The 21,484-nt window shown below is 47.7% G+C and overlaps 1 protein-coding gene and 1 long non-coding RNA gene across 3 annotated transcripts; both read left to right on the top strand.

The window, feature by feature from the left end:
* Window positions 1-3,663: 3,663 nt before the first annotated feature.
* Window positions 3,664-7,262, top strand: LOC139801893 (uncharacterized). Of its 2 annotated transcripts, none has more exons than XR_011728387.1 (4): window positions 3,664-3,783; window positions 6,052-6,239; window positions 6,576-6,662; window positions 7,041-7,262. It is a non-coding gene; the product is annotated as an uncharacterized lncRNA (long non-coding RNA). The 2 variants fall into 2 exon arrangements; XR_011728386.1 differs by lacking the exon at window positions 3,664-3,783 and adding an exon at window positions 5,327-5,397.
* Window positions 7,263-9,977: 2,715 nt separating this feature from the next.
* On the top strand, window positions 9,978-20,964 carry LOC139802219 (ankyrin repeat domain-containing protein 26-like). The gene is made up of 12 exons (XM_071757155.1): window positions 9,978-10,180; window positions 10,293-10,399; window positions 10,681-10,818; window positions 11,249-11,307; window positions 15,328-15,413; window positions 16,654-16,908; window positions 18,069-18,221; window positions 19,082-19,245; window positions 19,440-19,533; window positions 20,403-20,544; window positions 20,699-20,838; window positions 20,947-20,964. The coding sequence occupies exons 2-12, from the start codon at window positions 10,362-10,364 to the stop codon at window positions 20,962-20,964; spliced, it is 1,287 nt and encodes a 428-aa protein (XP_071613256.1). The 5' UTR covers window positions 9,978-10,180; window positions 10,293-10,361.
* The last annotated feature ends 520 nt before the right edge of the window (window positions 20,965-21,484 follow it).

The following is a 21,484-nucleotide window of genomic DNA, read 5'->3' as shown; positions in this document are numbered from 1 at the left end:
TGTGCTATAATCAATAAATGAAGCTTGCTGATAACTCATATTGAGTGTCCGAGTCTTCCCTCACTGCGACAATTGGCTCCGTGAGAAAGGAGAACTTTGACCAAATACATCTCCCCAACAGAAGCAGCAATCATGAGTGGGGTTCTGAAAGATTCAAAACATGCAATGCCATGGATCATTTGACACAGACACAGTCATTATTTTCATTCCAACTTGCTCTCGGAAGAAATATTTTCCCCATTCCTTTACAATGAACACATTTGGATAAACACTCAAGGAGCAAACCAAAGTCTTTGCTTTCCTGGACCCCCTCCTAATCCTGGATCCCCTCCTCCTTCTGAATCCCCTTCTCTTCCTGGATCCCTTCCTCTTCCTTGACCACCTCCTCCTCCTGGACCCCCTCCTTCTTCCTGCACCCCCTCCTTCTCCTGCTCATCTCAAGCATGCACATCAGCTCCTGCTTTCAGGAGATCTTCTAATATCTCCTCGTGTTCTTCAGTGATAGCAAGAGTTAGTGGGGTACTGCCCTTCTGAAAAGTCAGAGAAATGCATCATCTTAATAATCAAAGTAAAAAAAAAAAAATCTGTAAAAGAAGTATCAATGCAACTTTCTGAAAGGACTTCTTGAAGAAATATTTATATTTACCTTATTCTTGGCACCCAGTTTGGCACCATGCTTGATTAACTGCCCCACGAGGTTTTTACTACGAGCCAGGATGGCCAACTGGAGGGCAGTGTTGCCATCGATGTCTGCAAGATTTGGGTCGGCCCCCTGCTCTAGCAGAAAAGTCACACAGTCTTGTTCTCTGAGCTGTACTGCCTGGGAACAACACACACACACACACACACACAAAAAAAAAAAAATGAAGGACTTCCAAAACTCACATTTCACTCCATCACAGCTCGCCCAGCTTCTGACCACTGGCAAAGAAGAGCACCTGCAAAGATGACCTGACAGGTGCCTGTTCCACGCCAAATCCAACAGGCGTGTTTCCGCACAGCTCTGCGCACAAGAGTCCTGCCAGACACCTCTCCTTTCATGCACACTCAATAAGCCCCTCTTCCAAGAGCAGAACTTCTCTCACTCACCTTCATCAGGGGTGTTCTCCCAAAATTATCAACAGCATCCAACTGGCTGCCGTGCTTTACTAGAAATGTGACGACCTCTGTGTGGCCGTTTGCAGATGCCAGATGGAGAGGTGTCCTGAGAATTAAACATGGGAGCTTAACACTGACAGACAAGGAAAGAACCAAAGCTGTGGCACCACCCAGCCTGGGGGACCCTGCTGCTCCTGCTGCTGCTGCTGCTGCTGCAACCCCGCACACATCACCCACAGGGCAGGAGAGACCTCAGCAGCTGCAAGAGAACCCTGCAGGGAGAGCAGGGCCAAGCAGCAGCCCAGCACCTCCAGGAGCACTGGCGCCCACCCAGCAGCTCCCGGCACTGGAAAGCTCTCAAGTTCCCCCTCCCAGCTGACAGGGCACATCTTGCTTTGCAAGCAATCAGCTCCAAGGGGATCCCACACAAACTCTGCAGGGGGGATGCTCCCACAGGCCACCCGAGCATGCTGCCCGCAGCCCCTCACCGATTCTCCCTGTCACGGCAGTCGATGCCCCAAAATCTTGATCCACGAGTTCCAGAACCTCAGCCAGGACAGGTGACCGTGGGCGGCAGCGAGGTGCAACCTGTTCAGATCTCGAACCAGGAGCAGCTGGAGAGACACAGCCCAGCACAGCTCAGCACAGGAGCCACAAGGGCAGAGTCGCCCCTAACGGCAGTTGCCAGGGGCAACGGTGGGTGGGGCCGAACCAATTCACAGGGGGAAGGGGGCTGAAGGAAAGGAAAAGCCTCCTTTAATCCTTAAACCTTGCATTGGTTTAAGCTTCAGCATTCATTCATTGCCACTACAGGTCCCTTAAGTATCTGAGAGAAGCTGAGAAGCTCTCCCCCACCTCTATGAGCCATACAAAGAGCTGGTAGAGTTCTTCTCCTGGAGAGGCTTTTTCATAACCAATTCAAAGGAGTTGGTCTCTTTTCCCAGGCAACCCTCAGCAAGACAAGAGGGCACGGTCTCAAGTTGTGCCGAGGGAGGTTTAGGTTGGACATTAGAAAGAATTTCTTTACTGAGAGGGTGATCAGACATTGGAATGGGCTGCCCAGGGAAGTGGTGGATTCTCCGTCCCTGGAGATATTTAAAAAGAGACTGGATGTGGCACTCAGTGCCATGGTCTAGTAACTGTAGCGGTAGTGGATCAAGGGTTGGACTTGATGATCTCTGAGGTCCCTTCCAACCCAGCCAATTCTATGATTCTATGATAGAGAGGGTAAAATAACCCTTCTTGTGTAACCCAGTTCTTTTCTCTCACTTGTCATCTTCAAATGGCAAACTAGCTTCCTCTGACTGCACAGAGCTCACTGCAAAAGCTCCATTGCCATTGCACAAGTGCAGGGTGTTTCCCTAGACAAGTCTAACCCATAACTAGAGGGAAATGGACATCTAGAATTCTCCTGGCCTACCAGGAATTACTGGCAGGACACCTATCTTTTCCCTCACTCTGGGGAAAATGTCAACACAAATGTTAACTGTCACCATGCCACATGTGTCACACCAAGCTAGACAGATAAATCGTCTCAAAGTTCCCTGCTGCAAACACATCCTCTGCAGGCCCCAGCACCAGCCTGACCTTCCACAGGCAGCCCAGCTTTTGAGCAGCCAGCCTGAAATGAGCCACTAATGGCTGTAATTAGCCCCATTGCTGGGCATCAGCCAGGAGAGAATTTAAAGGCAACTTGCCTCAGGCACTGAGTCTCACTGGTGTCTGCTGAGCTGCCCATAACAAAACCCAAGCTTTTTCAAGTACTGCAGAGAAGTCAGGACACAGCTCCTAAGGAGGCAGAGAATCATACAATGGCTTGGGTTGGAAGGGACCTTAAAGATCATCAAGACCCAAGCCCCTGCATGGGCAGGGACATCTCTCACTAGACCAGGTGTCACAAAGCCTCGTCCAACCTGGCCTTGAACACTTCCTCGGAAGGGCATCAACAACTTCTCTAGGCAACCTATTCCAGTATCCTGCCACTCTCATGAGGAAGAAGGTTTTCCTAATATCTAACCTAAATCTATCCCCTTTCAGTTTAAAACCATTACCCCTTGTCCTGTCACTACTCTCTCTGGTGAAAAGCCCCTCCCCAGCTTTCCTGTAGCCCCTTCATGGACTGGAAGGATCTCTAAGGCCCCCCCAGAGCCTTCTCTTCTCCAGGCTGAACAGCCCCAACTCTCTCAGCCCACCTAGGTACCTCTCAAAGCTTTTCTTATTCCTCTTTCCACCCCTGGCAAGATTAAGTTCTACCTGGGATGGATGTGGCTCTCCTGCCCTGCTCCCCAGCTGCTCCAACCACCTGTCTACTCCTCCTAGGGTACCTGCCCTTGCATCCCCCCTCTGCATGCTTCCTCCTTCATTTTGAGGGCTTTTACGAGCTGCTGGCTCATCCATGCCGCCCTCCCGGAGTTTTTCCCCGGCTGCGGGATGGGGAGAGTGGGGAAATGCCAGCTGCCAGCATGGCCCGGGAACCAAGATGGCCGCCGGGCAGCCCCCTGCATGCCCCGGGACTACAGCTCCCAGCATGCCCCGGGACTACAGCTCCCAGCATGCCCCGGGGCTCTCCTCCTCTCCTGCTGCCTGAGCCCGCCCGACCCCGGGGCTGCCCCGGCCCCCGCCCAGCTGGGAGGGGGAGCAGGAGGAAGGGGATCTGGGCAGGGAGAGAAGGCAGGAAAAAGAGTGGTGAGGAGCGGGAAAGAGATGGAGGGGAAGGGGGCAAAGAGGGAGGGAAGGAGAGAGAGGAGAAGGGCGGGAAGGAGGAGAGAGGGGGGATGGACAGAGAGTGGGCCAGGGGCGGGCCAGGGGCCTGAGAGAGACAGAAAAGGCCCCAGGAGAGGGGAGTGACAGAGGGGTGGGAGAGGGAGCAGGAGAGAGGGGAAAGGGTGAGGGGAGGGGCAGGAAAGGGGAGAGGCTGCAGGAGAGAGAGGGACAATAAGGCCAGGAGAGGAGAGGGAGAGAAAGATGTGGAGACAAAGAGAGAGAGAAACAGCAATAGCTCTGAGAAGAGGCAGGGAGGAACTGGGAAACGTTGAGAGGGAGACAGCCAGTGAAAGCCCAAACTTATGACGGGCAAACGAGAGAGAGGGAGGGATGAAGAGCTGGGGGCAGGGAGCTGGGCAGAGCCCCAGAAGAGCAGTGATGAGCAGCTGGGCCAGGCCCCAGCACCCTGGGCTTTCTTTTCAAAGATGAAAGCTTGTTTTCATTTTTAGGGTTTGATTAGGGACTCTTGGTTTGTTTACCTGGTTTCTTCAGGTTGTTTTTTTGTTGTTGTTGTGCTGGATTGTGTTGTGTTTTCTGTCTTGAAACCATCATTTCTGGTCTGACACCTCTACAGCAGGGAGGGCAGTGTGACTGATAGTGTGGTCTTGCATATTTCTAGGGAGTCAGTGGAAATTTGTGGTTGGAGCCATCTGCGTCGCTTACCTTTGATTTCTTGAGTGTAAATCATGCAATGTTTTTGCTAAGGTGCAAAAATGAAATGGGAGAGCAGCTCTTCCTCTCTCTCACACACACACACACACACACACACACCTTCCCCCAGCTGAAGATGAACAAATCAAATCTCTGGGGCTGTGTTCTTTTATTAAACGTGTGTCAGATACCCAGCCCCAGGGGACTTGTGCGCAGAGAATGGCTGCATGGGCCTGGGGCTTGCCCATCATCACCTGGAAGGGAAAAAGGAAAAACCAGGTGATCACTGGGGACTTGTTCCCAAGAATGTTTCTTTCTATATCCTCTTGCACTAAGAGACACTCAGACACCCTGAGCCATCCCCTCCCTTCACTGGCCCTGTGACCACCAAGCCCACTGCATCTCCCCCAGGCTGTTCTGCCATGGCTGGTTGCTGACAGGAGGGGACACGGGGAGGTGGCAGGCTGGGAGTGACAGGGGGGACATGGGGTGGTGAGGGTCTGGGAGAGTGAAAGGACATTGGGCAGTGATGGGCCCAGGGCTGCTGAGGGAGCCATGGCAGAGCCAGGGGGCTGCTGGGGGTTGGCAGTGGGTAGTGAAGGCCTGGGGGTGATGGGACACTGGGCAGTGACAGGCTGGGGGGCAGCAGGGACAGCAGCATCTTGAAGAAGAAAAGGTGGGGTTAGGGACTGAATTTTGTCTTCAACATGTTTTACTCTGTGCATCAGAAAACTAGTTTATACTCTGCTTTCACTACTTAAGGTTGGACACAAGTGCTTTATTTGGAGTTCTGATCACCTTTTTTGTTCTTCTGGAAGCCAGTCAGAGCCAGTGAGTGGAACATGAGGAAGGCAAAGGGAGCCAGTGAGTGGAACATCAAAAGCTGTATGTAAAATCACAGTCTTACACTTTCTATTGCAGCCTGCGTTTACATCCAAACAATGTACCCTTGTATTAATTTCCCAAACATTAACTTAAAGTATTTTCCAATAAAACACAGTCTTTGTTGTAAATGCAATGTATTTGATTCAGCATAGCAAAACTGTGTAATGCCATCATTTGCACAGGTTTTTTTTTCCTAATTTTTTTTTTTCCTAATTTTTGAAAATGTTACCAAAACCCACTGTTACTGTTATCTGTTACTGTTATACTTGGTACTGTTTCTTACTTTCGACTCAAACCAACATATCCCAAACATTTTGAGGACACCTCTGTACAGCTAAACAATTCCTTTTTGTGTCTGTAAATGCCTGGACATTTCTTCCTGAAGCTGCATAACTGAGGTGAAATTGTTTGGGCCCCTCTGAGTACATAAATGTCTTCAATAGATTGCTATCGGTTAAAGAATTGTTTCTCCCCAAGTTGGTATTCTGCAGTTCTGCATTTGATCTTTGGGCTTTGTCTGATGAAGCAGTTCAGTTGAATAGTTTGTCTGCACATGAAAATGCCAACAGCCCAGTGGACACATTCAGCACAAGATTGGAGCCCAGTGCCTTTGTGGGTAAAAGCTCTGTCATTTTTCTTCCCTTCTGCCTGCAGGACATGTTTGGATCTGGGTGACTTCAGGTTTGGATGCTGCTTCCATTTCCCAAAGGTTCAGCCTTTCTTCAGGATACCACCACTTGGAACTGACACTGGGAAAAGGGGCAGCATTTTTCTACAGCTTTGCAAACTCTGTCCTGCTGCTGCTAAAATACAGATAAGGAACACAAGGAAATACCTGACTGGTAATGCTCTAGATGTTGATTCCACCACCTGGGGTGGAATCATATGATGTGTAACTCTGCATTTCAAAATAGTCCTTCCAGTATAAAAAAATCACTAAGGGGTGGGATGTTTTTTTTTTTGTCATCCTGATTTTAGGTATAACTGAATTTTCTTCACTAGAATGGGGTGAGGCATTACATTAACCCAGAGTTGTGGGGTCTGAGCACTTGAGAAGCTGTTAGGAGATCTGAATGTAGAAATTCATCAAGTGTGTGTCTGTGTTGTGTGAAGAATACAGCCTCTGCTGGTCATGGAGTGGTGTGTCATGTTTCAACTTGAAAACTTCTTGTCTGTAGGTCTGAAACCACTCAGTCTGAATCTGACATCAGTGATGCTGTCACTGATCAGTTTGAATTCCTTGCTGCACATGAATGTCTCTCTCTGTGAGCGTGAGTGTAGCTGGCCCAGGGACCCTGGTAATTCCCACAGTGCATTTATCCAAACCGCATTCATAGTATTTACTCTAATTCAGATGGGGTTTTATTTCTTGAAAACAGGTATGTAAAAACCCTTTCATTATTTTTTTGTGAAGAGATCAGTGACTCCTCTGCACTTGTTTCTCTGGCCCAGCTTATTGAGGTATATGGAATTTCTTGTCAAATACTTAAAAAAACCCCAAGAGTCTTTGCTTTGTTATTTTAAATCTTATGTTATGATCTGTAGCTGGATAAAAAGAGATGTGAACAAAACTTTGATTTTTAATAATTTGAAGTCATTGGTTTAAGTTTACAAAATGTTTCTATTTGGATACTATTCTATAGAGGGTTGATCCCAGGCTGGGAAGACAGGAGGGGAGTACCTGATCAGCCTCAGTGTAATCCTGCAGTATTATTCAGCTTCAAGACACAAGGAAGCCCTTCAGAAGCTGTTCACCATTTCTGAGACATTTTGTTAATTTTACGTTAGAAACCCAGTGTTGGCAGAGTAATTTAGTTGGCTGTAAGTTATGGACATTTCAGTGGGTCTGCAACAGTTAAATGAGGAGTGTTGAGCCTAAACTGTCGAGCCTGATCCCAGAGTTAGAAAGAGCACAGGAATTCCAAGGAGTTTCATGCTGGAGGTGAAAGATCCCCATACAAAGGAAGCTCTGCTGACAAGAATGGGGAAATATGCAATACCAACTCTTAATGCATAAGTATGGAACTAACTGAACTGACCAAAAAGGGAACAAGAGAAATCATGGGGAAGCATTGGAGTGCCAAAGCAACCAAAAAAAAGTAGTTTAATATAAATGTATTTAAGACGGCTTACATGAGGTGAGCAGGATTCCATCTCTTGCTTCCTTTGATAAAATCCAAAGCTTGGAAAATTTTTCCGTGTGCCTGTCTTTAACTTTTTCCATGTAGCCGTGTTTAACTTTTGTGTTTTTCCTTCCCCACCCTGCCTCCAGGGAAGCATATGCCAGAGGAAAGAAGAAAAAGCCTTTCTCTTTATCCAAAGAGCCCTCCTCCTCTGATGGTCCCATACCTGATGAGTTCTTGTGTGCTCTTTGCAAAGCCCTACTGACTGATGCAGCTTTTATTCCCTGCTGTGGGATCAGTTATTGTGAGGAATGCAAGTGTTCCGTGCAGGTTTTTTTGTTAGTTCAAAACAATCACATCTGATGTTCTGAGAGCAGAAACAGGAGATAACAAAGTTGTAACAGTGAGACTCAGAGCCTGAGGCAAGTTGCTGCTTTTAAATTCTCCCCTGGCTGATGCCCAGCAATGGGGCTAATTACAGCCATTAGTGGCTCATTTCAGGCTGGCTGCTCAAAAGCTGGGCTGCCTGTGGAAGGTCAGGCTGGTGCCGGGGCCTGCAGAGGATGTGTTTGCAGCAGGGAACTTTTAAGAAGATTTTCTGTGTAGCTGGGTGTGGCACACGGAGCATGGTGACAGTTAACATTTGTGTTAACATTTTCCCAAGAGTTAGGGAAAAGATAGTTGTCCTGCCAGTAGGCCAGGAGAATTCTAGATGTCCATTTCCCTCTAGTTGTGGGTTAGGCTGGTCTAGGGAAACACCGTGTACTTGTACAATGGCAGTGGAACTTTTGCAGTGAGCTCTGTGGAGTCAGAGGAAGCTAGTTTGCCATTTAAATATGTGGTGAGAGACCAGAAGTGGTTGTGCAGACTGCAAAGATGGGATAAGCTGGTGACAGAGAGCTCACAGCATTCAGCACAGTATTTGATACAAAAAGCCACCACACACCAATAGAGGGTCACTGCCTAGCTCTGAGAATCCTAAGTACAGCCAGCTGGGCACCATCCACACAAGAAGGGTTATTTTTTACCCTCTCTAGCTGCTCATTTTAGTTGGTTATGAAGAAGCCTCTTCCTCAGGGGAAGAACTTAACAATTCTTTGTATGACTCATTCCGATGGGGGAGAGTTTCTCAGCTTCTCTCAGATGCCTTTTTCTTTCCTTCGTTTTCCCCCCCCCCGTGAATTGGTTCGGCCCCTTCTACCCCCTCCCCCCCCCCACGGGGTGGTTCGGCCCCGCCCACCGTTGCCCCTGGCGAGTGCCGTTGGTGGTGACTCTACGGTTGTGGCTCCTGTGCTGAGCTGTGCTGGTCTCTGCCTCTCTGGCTGCTCGTGCTCCTCGCCGTTGGTTTGCTCCTTGCTCCCGCCTCATCCCTGCCTTTCTCCTACATCCCCTGTCCCTGCCTTTGCCCTTCCCTTCTCCTGACTCTCCCTTTTATACCCCCCCGGCTCGGCCGGCTGCCTCCCACTGCTCCCGCAGGGCTGTGCCCGTGCCGCAGCTCGCAGAGCTCCTGGGATGGGGCTTTTCAACAAGAAGCAGAAGCTTCCCTGCTCTGGCAGCGCTCCTGGGCAGCCCCGCGCTGCTGCTGCTGCCGGCACCGGCGCCCCTAAGCCTCAGCAGCAAGGTCTGGGCAGTCTGCACGGTGCGGCTGCCCGCGGCCACCTGGCCTGGCTGAGGCGCTGGCGCTGGTGGATCAAGATTCGGGGCATCGACCGCCGCGACAGGAAGAATCGGTGAGGGGCTGTGGCCGCTGCTGGGACACCTCGGGTGGCGTGCGGGAGCATCCCCCCTGCAGGGTTTGTGTGGGATCCCCTTGGAGCTGATTGCTTGCAAAGCAAGATGTGCCCTGTCAGCTGGGAGGGGGAACTTGAGAGCTTTCCAGTGCCGGGAGCTGCTGGGTGGGCGCCAGTGCTCCTGGAGGTGCGTGCTGCTGGGCTGCCGCTTGGCCCTTCTCTCCCTGCAGGGTTCTCTTGCAGCTGCTGAGGCCTCCCCAGGTCTCTCCTGCCCTGTGGGTGATGTGTGCGGGGTTGCAGCAGCAGCAGGAGCAGCAGGGTCCCCCGGGCTGGGTGGTGCCACAGCTTTGGTTCTTTCCTTGTCTGTCAGTGTTAAGCTCCCATGTTTAATTCTCAGGACACCTCTCCATCTGGCGTCTGCAAACGGCCACACAGAGGTCGTCACGTTTCTAGTAAGGCACCGCTGCCAGTTGGATGCTGTTGATAATTTTGGGACAACACCCCTGATGATGGTGAGTGAGAGAAGTTCTGCTCTTGGAAGAGGGGCTTATTGAGTGTGCATGAAAGGAGAGGTGTCTGGCAGGACTCTTGTGCGCAGAGCTGTGCGGAAACACGCCTGTTGGATTTGGAGTGGAACAGGCACCTGTCAGGTCATCTTTGCAGGTGCTCTTCTTTGCCAGTGGTCAGAAGCTGGGCGAGCTGTGATGGAGTGAAATGTGAGTTTTGGAAGTCTTCCCTTTTTTCGTGTGTTCTCAGGCAGTGCAGTTCCAGCACCAAGCCTGTGCTGGTTTTCTGCTGAAGTGTGGTGCAGACCCAAACCTCAGAGACGTTGTTGGCAACACCGCCCTCCACCTGGCAGTCCTGTCTTGCAGTCCTAAAGTTGTGGAGCTGCTACTTGATCATAATGCCAATCTTGATGCCAAGAATAAGGTACATGTTTCTATTTCTAAAGGAAGTTGTTTCAGAAAGTGGCAGCAATATTTCTGTTGAAGACTATTTTTGACTTCGATGATTAACTTGGTGTATTTGTCTGTCCTTTCAGGAGGGCTTTACCCCACTCAGTCTTGCTGTCTCCAAAGGTCAGGTAGAGACAGCTGAGTTTCTCCTGAGAATGGGAGCTGATGTGCATGCTCGAGACCAGCAACAAAGGTAAGGGGTTTATCCACATGGGTCCCTTGAGTATTCTTTCGGTGGGATTGCTGAGAGGCACAGCAGCCTCCATGTGCACTGAAGTGTTGTGCGTGTGGCAGCTTGGTGTGACCATGCAGTTGTGTTGACTCCCTCTCCCATGTTCTTGTTGCTTTTAATGGAACCTGCTTTTTCTTTTGTTCATTGTCAAGTAATGGGAGAGCAAGCTGAGAGCACGCAGGAATGAAAATATTGACTGTCTGTGTAAAATGATAACTTCATAGCACATCTGGATCTTTCAGAACCCCACTCATGATGGCTGCTTCTGTCGGGAAGATGAAATTGATCCAAGTTCTCCTGCATTACGGTGCTGACATTTCCCATAAAGATGCTGATGGGCGGACAGCTGATGATTATGCTTGTATTTATGGGTATCCCAGGTAAACATTTAACTTTTTGGTTCAATGAAGTGGTCAGTTATAAGTGTGGCTGTTGAATAATTTTGTTGTTCCTTCTCTGATGTGGTTAGGTGTGCTTATAAGTGTGGCTGTTGAATAATTTTGTTGTTCCTTCTCTGATGTGGTTAGGTGCGCTTTGTGAAAAGCTAGGCTGAAAGAGTGTACCAAGCAGGAGTTAATAACTTGGAATGTGCATCTATAGGATGAAGGTGACTGCAGGGAACACTGAAGTGTGTACCAGCCCTGCAGAAAGTTCTGTGTCTTGCCCTTCAGAAGTACTTAGGAGTCCCTGAATTCATGTGAACTGTGTAGGATGAATAAAAAATGGCTGTTAACTCTTCTGCTAAATGTTACCTGCCAGGAAGTGGTTGTTTTTAACAACTCTGTTTCCTCTCTCTCTCTCTTTCTTTAGTCTTAGTGAGCAGCTGTCAGAAAGTGCAGCTCCAAAGAAGGCAGAAGCAGCTCGTGCAGGTGACATTAAATTGTCCTGGGATCAAACACCTACCTCCTTCTCTGAGGTTTTAAAATCCAGTCTGTCCTTACGAGGCCACATAACCCTAAAAGAATCTTAGGAAATTAATATTTTTATGCAATGGAATTTAGTCTTGTGCTTTACCTCTCAGACCCTACAGTGGAGGTTTTATTCTCTCTGGGTTCTTAAGGGTGTTTTATCAGAACTGTGTGGCAAATGGACAGCAGATAGTGTCCAGGGGACATTTCTTGGCATTATTACTGCAGTCTCTGGCTGGCACCATGAAGCACGTGTCCTGCATCATGAGAGTCTCTTTGCTGTGCTGCAGTAACAGGCTGAGTGTGAGGTTAAGCTTTTGGTTGGGTTATGCTGTTTGATTTTCTTTCCCTTTTCAGAATAGTTTGTAACTGGCTAGAGCAGCAGCTAGTATTGTCTCTAGCATAATATTACACATCATACTACATGAACTAGTAAAACTTTTCCCTCTGCTGTGTACTCATGTGTGCAAGGAGTACCTTGTTCATATGTACTGTTGAATTTTTAGCATGCCAAATCTAATTTCACCATGTCGTTTCGTGTTTGAGCAGGAGTGGAAGACTTTTCCAAAGGAGGCTTGAAAAGGTGAGACTTTACAAATACCTACCACTTCCTTGAGGGGTGATCTGGGAGGCACAGGTGTCATCACTTTGCTTTGCTTTTTAAGCAGATCTGAGAAAAAGGGGATTGGTGATGGTTGGAGTGCTTCTGCAGAACAACTGGATTTTACTCCCAAGGTATGGTGCATTTCCAGGGAAATTGTCCTGTGAAAAGGAGTTATTTGAAGGCAAGTAACTGGGATTGAAAGCAACTGCAGTTCCAGCCAGCACTGCTTCCTCCTTAGAACCTTAGAGCTCTCTTCAAGTACCTCAAGGGAGGTTGGAGTAAGGAGGGAAACAGCCTCTTCTCCTTAGTGAACTGGGATGGGAGCAGAGGAAATGGATGGAAGCTGCACCAGGGGACGTTTAGGATGGGTGTTCAGAAACATTTTTTCACTGAGAGGGCTGTCAGGCATTGGAATGGCCCAGGACAGTGGTGGAGGCACCATCCCTGGAGGCATTGAAAAGGCATTTGGAGCTGGTCCTTAAGGACATGGTTTAGTAGTTAGATGATGGTGTTGGTCAAAGGTTGGACTGGATGGTCTTGGAGGTCTCTTCCAACCTGTACCATTCTGTGATAGAAGCAGTCTCTGGCCTGCCAGCCTTTCTTCTGCTCTCAGTTTTTCCTAACAGACCGTGGGTGTGGCAGAGCATGCAGCAGAGTTACGGTTTGGCACAAAGGAGGAATAGGTAACGACATAAAAACCACATTGCTTCATTTCTTGGTGCTCATTTGGGTCAGGTTTGCAGACCCTAAAAGTTTCTCAGTTACTTTTATAATCTGTTCTGTTCTTCTCCTGTGAGGTGATTCTTGTTTTCTGTAAATTTGGTGTTTCAGTCCAAACAGATAGAGGAACAGGGCATTTCTTTGTGAGGACCTCCTGAAATCCTCCATCTGCTGCTGCTCCTTCCCTCCCCATCAGGTTCCCCCACCAGCACTCAATGGCTGAGTTACTCAAACAGGTTCTTTTCTATGAGATGGCATTCTGTGCTTGTGTGTCATCTCACACTGCACATTTCCCCTCTTTTTTGGAATGCTCAGGCAGTGTTCTCTTTGTCAGCTCCAAGCTCTGGTGCCTGCTGTTCTTACTGGTGTGCTGAAGAATGAGCAATTTGTGCAGTGATGTCGGGAGCATCTGTTGTGTTGCAGTGGGGTTCTGGAGGGGTGAGGAGCAGGAGTGTGGCAGTTGGAGATGCCAGCATGTTTAGTTTTAACATGATTTAATTTTCTTGCCTTGATGTAAATGGAAGCGATGCATTTTTCTGGCATGATACTAAAATTGAGGGGTATTTTGGTTAGTGTACTTGCAGAGGCTCATTTAGGCATCAAGTCTAGGGATGTAAACAGTTCTTTGAGTTTGTTTCTATTGAAAAAAAAGTTTTGCAGAAATACATCTTTCTTTACAGAAGCAGCAGGAGCCAAAGGTGACACGGCGCATGAAGGCTTTCCAGCAGGGCAGGAAAACCAGTAAGCTATCTGGGAAAGATTGCATGATAGACTGATCTGTAAAAGTAGGCTTGCTAAGTAGAGTTTTGTATTTTTTTCTTCTCTAGTAGGCAAGAAAATTAACTTGTGAAGACACGGCACTTTGTAATTTCAGAACCAAATAAGCCATATCCTTAAGATTAAGCTATGAATCCCCTGCTAAGCCTTTGTCCCTGGCCAAGCCCTTCCTCTGCCCTGCCCATCCCTTCCCTACCTCCTTTTCCAGACATTGCCAGGTGACTCCTCTGAAGTGTGTTAGTCTGGAAATTTGCCAATTGCAATTAAATAAATAACTCCTTTTGTTCACATAGATTTTTTTTTTTTTATTCCTTGTGCTTTTAGATGATAGCCACGGTTCTAGAATCAAAAGTTACTAAAGAAAAGCCTCCAACATAAAACAGTGGAGTAGCAGGGTGATATAAAACCACTGAGTGTCTCCTTTCCTCCCTGGTGTGTAGGTTCCCTGCCACCCATGGAAGAAGTGGAGAAAGCTGAGGATTTTCTCTGGGCTTCTCCCTGGAATTCTGAGGTACTTTGTGCGAAGGACAGGGAGGGTAGGAGGGAGATCCAGGAGCACCCGAAAGCTTGCAGTAACTGAAATGAAGCTGGGCTGAAGTGGGGAAGTGCTTCTCAGGGGCTGTGCAGAAGCAGGGCCGAGACTCAGGACCTCAGAATTCTGCTGAAGATTTATTTCCCTGGAAACACAGAAGGCCTTGTAAAAGAAAGCAAAGTTTCCCTTTTCTCTTCCACAAAAAATGTTCTTCAAGCTGTCAGTGGGTAGCAAAGCAGATGCTTGTTTCTGCTCTTACCAGCTTTTTTGTTTCATCTCTTTCAGGAAAAAACAGCTGAACAACATGGAAAAGAAGAGAAGAAAGAGCTTGCTGTAGAGCTAAACACTGCCATTGCTGGATGTACAGAGAAGTACTTATTAAATGGCAGCCCTGATGAGCCCAGCACAAGCTGCAGAGAAATCAGTGGTGAGAGAAATGATCTAGATCCAGATACTTCCTCTGTGAATATAGATCCACCTAGAGTAAATGAACTAAAACAGTGGTTGACTTCTGAGGTTGCAAATTTTATCCTGGCCTGTAAATCCTGGTGGCCACTGGCAGAGTAGCAAAGCAGCTTTTGTGCCTTTTTTTTTCTTTTTCTGGAACCTGACTAGATGGTGTTGGATTGCAGATGGTGCTCTATGCAGCAAGTGCTCTTCTTGCTTCTGTTGCTGTGTTCTCCTTGAAGCAATCTGACCAAAACGTGCAGATGGAGAGGAGGAGGAGGACTGGAGTGTCTTGGGTGTGCCAGTAGCATTCTCTTTCCTGGCGGGTGCTGTTGGATTGAAAAGCTGTGCTTGCTTTTGGCTGAAGCCAGGGAAAGCTTTGAGTGGAGCTGAGGGAGAGCCCTTCTGTTCCAGTGCCTCAGCTGCTCTGGTTTTGAAATGTAGGAGGTGTCTGCAGTGCCACCCGTGTGTGTGTGCGCTGGAAAGCATTGCCAGCTGGGTCAGAGGGGAGCACTTTTGTTCCTCAGCTCAGGCCTCAGAGCAGGAGGAGGAGGCACCCTTTGCGTTGTTGAAAGCATCTTGCTCGTTACTGCATGGACCACAGTAGAGAGAGAGATCCTGCACCTTGAAGACACTGGAGTGAATTATTTGTGGCCATACTGATATTCATAAGCTTTCTTTTTTACAGAAGAAAGTTAAATGCCACCAAAGAAAATATTTAACACATATTTAGCACATTAAAAACTCTATTCTGATCATTTTGTCTCTAGCAGCTCTCAAATGTGAGGGGATGTGATGTTTTCTGTAAAGATTGTTCTCACCATTAATCAAGATGCACTCTCGGAGTAAATAGGTAGCATTAGGTCATGCTGGTTGTAAAAATCTGTTGTTTTCATTGTAGGTGAGCACTCAGGATCTACTTCCCATGTGTCATCACCAGCAAAAAAAAGAAGCCTAAAGGAAGCCACTGACAACTCTGGGGTGCAGGTATGTGAAGCCAAATATTTTTAATTAAGAGTCTGGACTGGTAAGTGGCATTAGAGAGTAAATTGCACTATACAGTAAGGTAAAGAAAAGTAACCAGAAAGTGACTAATGGTGATGGCAGAGTCGTGCAGAGGAAGGTTGTGCTGCTGTCTGAAGTTGGTACAGTCCTCTTAGGATGAGGAAAAATCCTTGCCAGATGCAGGATATTTGCTGTACTGCTGCTTTGTTTCCAGCTGGTTTCCTTCAGTTTTGCCCAGTGTTGTTCCTGCTGTGCTGTGCAGACAAACAATGCAGTCAAATGCTTTTTTTTTTTTTCCCAATGCAAAATGCATATTGAAGGGAAGAGGGAGATTTTTCAGTAACAGGCTGATCTGTGTGATTAAACATGCCTGGTCTTCCTCTTTGTGAGAGAAAGCTCATGCAAGAAACCTTGAACTTTGGTGACCTTTGAAGCTTTCCCTGCCTCTGCAAAACATGTGTGTGTTTGGCCATGTCAGGAAGTGTAGTGAAGTGAGGCAACCAGGTGCCACTAATTGCGAGGTAGTGGGCATAAGCTTGTGTTAAGCCCACCTGTGCCTGATTAGGGCAGGCCCCTACTGCGCATGAGCAGGATTAGGGGGCCAATAAAGCTCACTGCTGAGGAAAGCTGGGAGGAGGAGGCTAGCCGCTTCTTGGAGCAGTAGCACTGATCCAGGCTAGTCAGCCCTGAGGGCAATAGGCTCAGAGCATTATTCATGAGTTTCTGCTGGAACACCTGGCTGGACCTTGGAGCGCCGTGCCCTAAAAGAGGTTCATCTTGCTACATCTGATAGAGAATGCGGCAGAGACCTTGATCTGGCCCATGCTCAGATGAATCAGAAGAAAGGGAGCTAGTCCGGCGCAAACTAGCATTAGCAGAAAACCCAAGGAGTCGGGTAAGAAGATCCACTACCTGGCAATTAGTGGCACCTGGTTGCCTCATTTCACTACGAGGAAGTGTTTGAAAAGGATTTTTTCTGAGGGCATTCATGAGGGGAATGGGGCAGGCATCCTGTTGGTGTTGGGCATCTGGGGCAGGGCTGGGCAGAGGGGTCTGGAGTGCTGTGTAACACCTCAGGGGAGAGCGGAGCACATTATTTCCACTTCCGGGACACGGTTTAGTGGGCATGGTGGTGTTGGTTTCCCAGTTGGACTGGAGGATCCAGAGGTCTTTTCCAGGCTTAATGATTCTGTGGTTCTATGCTATGACTCTGTCCATGCAGGCGGCATTGGCCCAGCTCCAGAGGGAAAGGCATTTATTCCATCAGCTGCTGGAAAACCTGCAGGAGCAGCAGCTCATCCAAGGAAGGGCAGTGACTGTTGCCCAGGAATGGTTTAATGAAGTTTTCCAACAAGTCAGTGCTGCTGCTGAGAAACAAGTGTACATGCTGGAAAAGAGGAACAAGGCATTAAAGGCCGATTGCACTGATTTAAGAGAACAAATCTCTAAATATGAGGCTGACAAAGTAAAAAGAGAGGTAAAGTATACACTGTTTGCAGTGTTGAAGGCAACTTTTTTGGTGTTAATTTCTGTTTGTGTTTTGAGCCCCCTTCTGAGCGACCTTCCTGTTGCTCAAGAGGTCAATTTCAGCCACTGACCTAAGCTTTCTATTGTGTATTTTGTGATGTGTAGCAATATTTAAATTTGTTCTTTGTGTCTGTGTTAACTAATTAGCTGGTCAGAAGACTTGTTAGGATGTCATTTAAACTGTTGTTCTGCAAATTCTACCAGTCCCAGGCAGAGTAAAGGTTTAAAAGTTGCCATGCCCATTTTGTTAATCTTTACTTTCTGGAAAAGAGGAGCTAGTCCTGTTGAGTAATTAGACACTGGTGTGCTGTTTGCCTGCCTTAGTGATGTGAACAGTGCTTTAAAATTCCATTTCTTTCTTCCTCTCAACCCCGGAGCGTTTGAGCTAGGTGAATACCTGCCATGTGTCAGATAACCCCCTTATTCTTCATTTTTTGGGTTCTTTGAGGGAAGAAGGAGAAGAACTCCAGCAGTGCTGTCAATGGTTTTCCCCTGTGAATCACTTTGTATTCCTAGTGCCAAAATACCAGGTTCCTTTGGGAGATGGTAGTTGGGTGGGTGGCTGGATGAATGGAGGGCCTGTCCAGATTTGTGAAGGCAAATGTGTCAGCAGGGAGGCAGTTGTTACTCTGAAATGAACTTGGTAAGGAAACAGACAGAGATGTGTTTCAATATAAACCTCAAGTGTTTGTCAGAAGAGCTTTCAGATCCAAGTATTCATTTAATTCCCCTTGTAGAATGGAGAAACAGACCCAAGAACCATCTAATACAAAGTCCTGCCTTTAGTCACCAGAGTAATATCTGCAGTCAAACTGTGACAAGAGATTGCTTTGAGTTTTGTTAAAAAAATACCTGATTCAGGTATGCCGGTGTAGTGTGCAAGATGATTAATACTTGAGCCTTTCGTAGGTATTAGAAAACAGAAATCCTCATGAGCAGCTGGTGATAATTTAGAGGTGCTCAGCTTTTGACTGCTGGTGGCAGGCAAAATTTTCCTCCCTTTGGGATTGAGTCCCAAGACAGGTCTAAGTGTATAATCATATAAGTTAAAGTAAAGGCATAGTTCATGTTCTTATAGCCTTTTTTGTGCTCATCTAACCATTTCATCAGGGCAATGTCAGAAAGCTGCAGCAGGAGCTTGGTGAAGCTCTTAAAAAGCTGTCTGTGGCAGAAGCTTCGCTGGAAGTTGCTACGAAGCGCTGCAGGAACCTGGAGGAAGCCAGCCTGGGCTTGGAAAAGGAACTGGGAGAGGCTAAATCCAAGGTACATGAATTTGTCCCAGAATTCCAGAACAAACTCCAGCACATCCCAGAGATGGGATGATGTGTGGAGGAATCACACTAATAAACTTGATGTCCATGTCCGTGGCATGAGGACACGGTGTCCTGACTTGGTCTGAGGTTAGTGTGTGGCAAGGTGCTCTGCAAAAGAGACTGACGTGTCTGTTGCTCATTGCATGTGGTTTGGCCCAGCAGTTTGTCTGATTTCTGAAGGGCAGTAGAAATTCTGGACTGCCGCACTTGGGCTTCTTTATGCTCACGGTGCTTCCCCTCCCCCCCTCTCCCCCCCCCCCGCCCCCCTCTGGTAACAGAGGATGACAGAATCTTTTTGGTTGGAAAAGACCTTTAGGCATCAAGTCCAGGTGTTAACCCAGCACTGGCAAGACCACCATAAAATCATGTTCAGAATGGTTTTGTACCTTATTCTCCATATGTATATATTCTGAAACAGAAATCATCTTTATCTCCTTATGAGAGGGGATGAAGTGACTGAAGGCAGTTTAGGAGAGGGATCAAGTTTCATTTCAGTTTTCAATGGAGGAGGAAAGCAGTGGGTGCCATGAGTCCCTTAAAGAGTTGGAGGGTGAGTGTTGGTGCTTGGAACCATGCTTTAGGGGATCAGGAGAGGGATGGGAGAGAGCAGTCTAGAGGATGGCAAAGTAAAAGGGTTTGTGTTCATTTGCTAGTAGAAGTGAAAGTTTAAATGTATTTCAACTGATGACAGTTCTTTGGGTAGCAGGTGTGTGCAGACATGGGCAGTCATGCTTGAGTTCTTCAGCAGCAGTGGTTTTTTCTCTAGAAGAGTTCTCCCAGCTGATATGGATTCTTGCTGTGTTTTGACAGTGTCGGGAACTGGAAGAGCAGCAGCTTCAATATGAGCATCAGATTCATCACTACAAGGATAGGAAAAGAAAACTAAGAGAGAAGTCCCAAAAACTTAAAGACCTCCTGTCATCATCTTCTGAGACCAGGGCTAGAGTAAAAGAGCTGGAAGAGCGTGTGCAGTGGTAAGAGACTGACACAGAGAACCAAGGTGTCTGTCGCTGTCTGGGGTTGTGTGAAAACCACAGCACAGCCTCGTTGCATCACAGCAAGTTAACAGATGGTTTTGAAGAGGCTTTTGTTTGTTTTTTCCCCTGCTGCTCTTTAAGAATTGCTGCTCTGGTGGATTTCTCTAATAAGGCCTGTATTTCTTTTTAAGCCTTTCCATGGAAAACGCCAGACTGGAAGGCAGAGTCCAGCAGCAAAGACGTATGATTGAAGCCCTTGAGGGAACCCTGCAAGCCTCTGCCTCAGTAAGCTGGTCCTCAACTTGCCTTGTTTTGAGCTCCTGAGCTTCTTACCGATTGCTGTGGGGAAATGCTAAGATGAGGTTTTCCTGGAGAGCTGAGGGGAGCTCAGTTCCTGCTTTCTCCTGCATACAGGGTGCTGGGACAGCATTCTGGCCCATCCCCAGCTTTCTGGTTTTAAGAGTTTTCCATGGTAATTCAGGAAACGCTCCTTAATGCTTTAAAAGTGCAGGATTTGTCCCAAATCCAGTGGTGTGACTGTTGTCTGCCTTAGGCCCCTCCTGGCCTCAGATGCCGCTTCAGACACTTGCTGTCCTGGGAATTCCTCAGGGGATATTGATGGCAAGCAGCTTGTGCCAGAGGCCTGACTGGCATCCCCAGGCTGGAACAAAAACAGACTCCCCAGAGCTTTTGTTGTGCAGAACTGCTTTTCCTTTGGCCACTCGGTGTGCCTTTGTTAATTTTTGTATTGAACTGGTGCACGAGGGCTCTTGTGAAGACTGCTTGTGCAAGTGTGACTTTGCTGTACTGCTGCTGAGGAGAGGAGAGGAGAGGGACGGTAGTCAGGGTGCTGGTCCTTCCCCTTTGGTTCACAGGGCATGGTTTTCAGATGCTCCTCCTGATGGTTTTCACTGAAGTTTCTTTGTGTCCCGCATGGTGTTCTCCCTCTCCTTGAAGAAAAGAGCAGAGGAGATGACTGCAACCAGTTTTACAGTGACCTCAAACTATGGCCATTTTGATCATTGGTGTTGGGTATAATAGGAATAAAGAGGTGAAGAGGTGGATGTAGTATTCATTTTCGGTAAGGAGGAATCTACAACTTTCAGGCTGGAAAGTCAGAGTGTGTCTTCTTGCTTCTTTTCCTGCTTTTGTAGATTCATGACCACCTGGAAGACTTGATGACCAGCTTAGGAGCATCACGGGCAGCTGCAGAGGAGCAGCACCAGCAGCAGGTACATGAGAGGCTCGTGTGTTTTCTGCTTTTCTTTTTCTTACAGAGTGCTGCTAAAGCATCCAGTAAACTTGTGTTCTAGATAGTTGAGCTGGATCAGCAGGTTCTGTTCCACTTTGGTGCTGGATCTGCTAGGCAAATCTTGGTCCCTTTGGGTAGCAGCATAAATAGCACTGCTGATCTGAAAAGTTTTTCCTTTTGTCACTGTTGCTCTCACAGCTGCAAAAGCAGGTTGTGCCATCTCTGCCATCAAAGGACTTACACAGCGTGAGGAAAAAGAGGCTGAAGCCAAGATTGCAGCCTGGAGACCATGGTTCTCCACTTGGAAGGGAGAAAGAAAGAATGAATTCTTGAAACAGGTGAGCCCAGGAAACCCTCCAGAGGACCAGCCAATACCCAGCACCACCTTGTTCACATTTTGTTGAGTACTTCTCTATTCAGGTGTTTCTCTTATTCCTGCTCTTCAGGCTCAGACTCTCTTGTGATCCTTTAGGGATCCTCCAGGAAGCAGATAAAAGCTAGCTGGGTCCCTGTGTCAAAATTTTGGAGTGGTTGTATCAGGCAGAGCTGCTGGCGGGGTTTGCTATCAGCTTACCACATCGAGTAAGGATGCAGTTGCCCATTTTTCCCTGGATTTCTTCTGGTCATCTTCTGACCCCTGTGTTTCTGGGCAGGGTAAAATGTTTCATGCTTCCAGTTCAGTGTCTGGAGGAGCTGCTGCATGTTTTGAGGGTAGTGGGAGCTTAAAAACCTTGCAGAAAAACATACTGAAGGAATGGGGGGCAAATGAGCTAGTGCCTGGGAAACAAGAAACAGCTGCCAGGTTCCAAGGAGCAGTATTTCCCTCTTCTTCTTTTCTGCAGAGGAAAAAAATGTAAGTAGAAATTCAGAGCAGCTGCCAGCTCTTGGCTGGTTTGGCTTAGAGAACAGCAAGAAGGAGAAGATGATGTGAATCAAAATCACCTCTTTGCCTTTGGTTCAGTGGGGGCATCTGTTTCCATTGTT

The sequence above is a fragment of the Heliangelus exortis genome, chromosome 13 (genome assembly GCF_036169615.1).
Source record: "Heliangelus exortis chromosome 13, bHelExo1.hap1, whole genome shotgun sequence".
Lineage (NCBI taxonomy): Eukaryota > Metazoa > Chordata > Aves > Apodiformes > Trochilidae > Heliangelus > Heliangelus exortis.
The sequence above is the reverse complement of the archived record's forward strand: the minus strand, read 5'-3'. Positions and strand labels throughout refer to the sequence as shown.

What these genes read in the sequence shown, in the direction of transcription:
- LOC139802219 (XM_071757155.1), top strand. Translation starts at nt 10,362, where the DNA reads ATGGGAGCTGATGTGCATGCTCGAGACCAGCAACAAAG. An exon ending in GCTCGAGACCAGCAACAAAG is followed by an intron (nt 10,400 to 10,680) that starts GTAAGGGGTTTA and finishes TGGATCTTTCAG; the next exon opens with AACCCCACTCATGATGGCTG. An exon ending in CCCTGCAAGCCTCTGCCTCA is followed by an intron (nt 19,534 to 20,402) that starts GTAAGCTGGTCC and finishes CTGCTTTTGTAG; the next exon opens with ATTCATGACCACCTGGAAGA.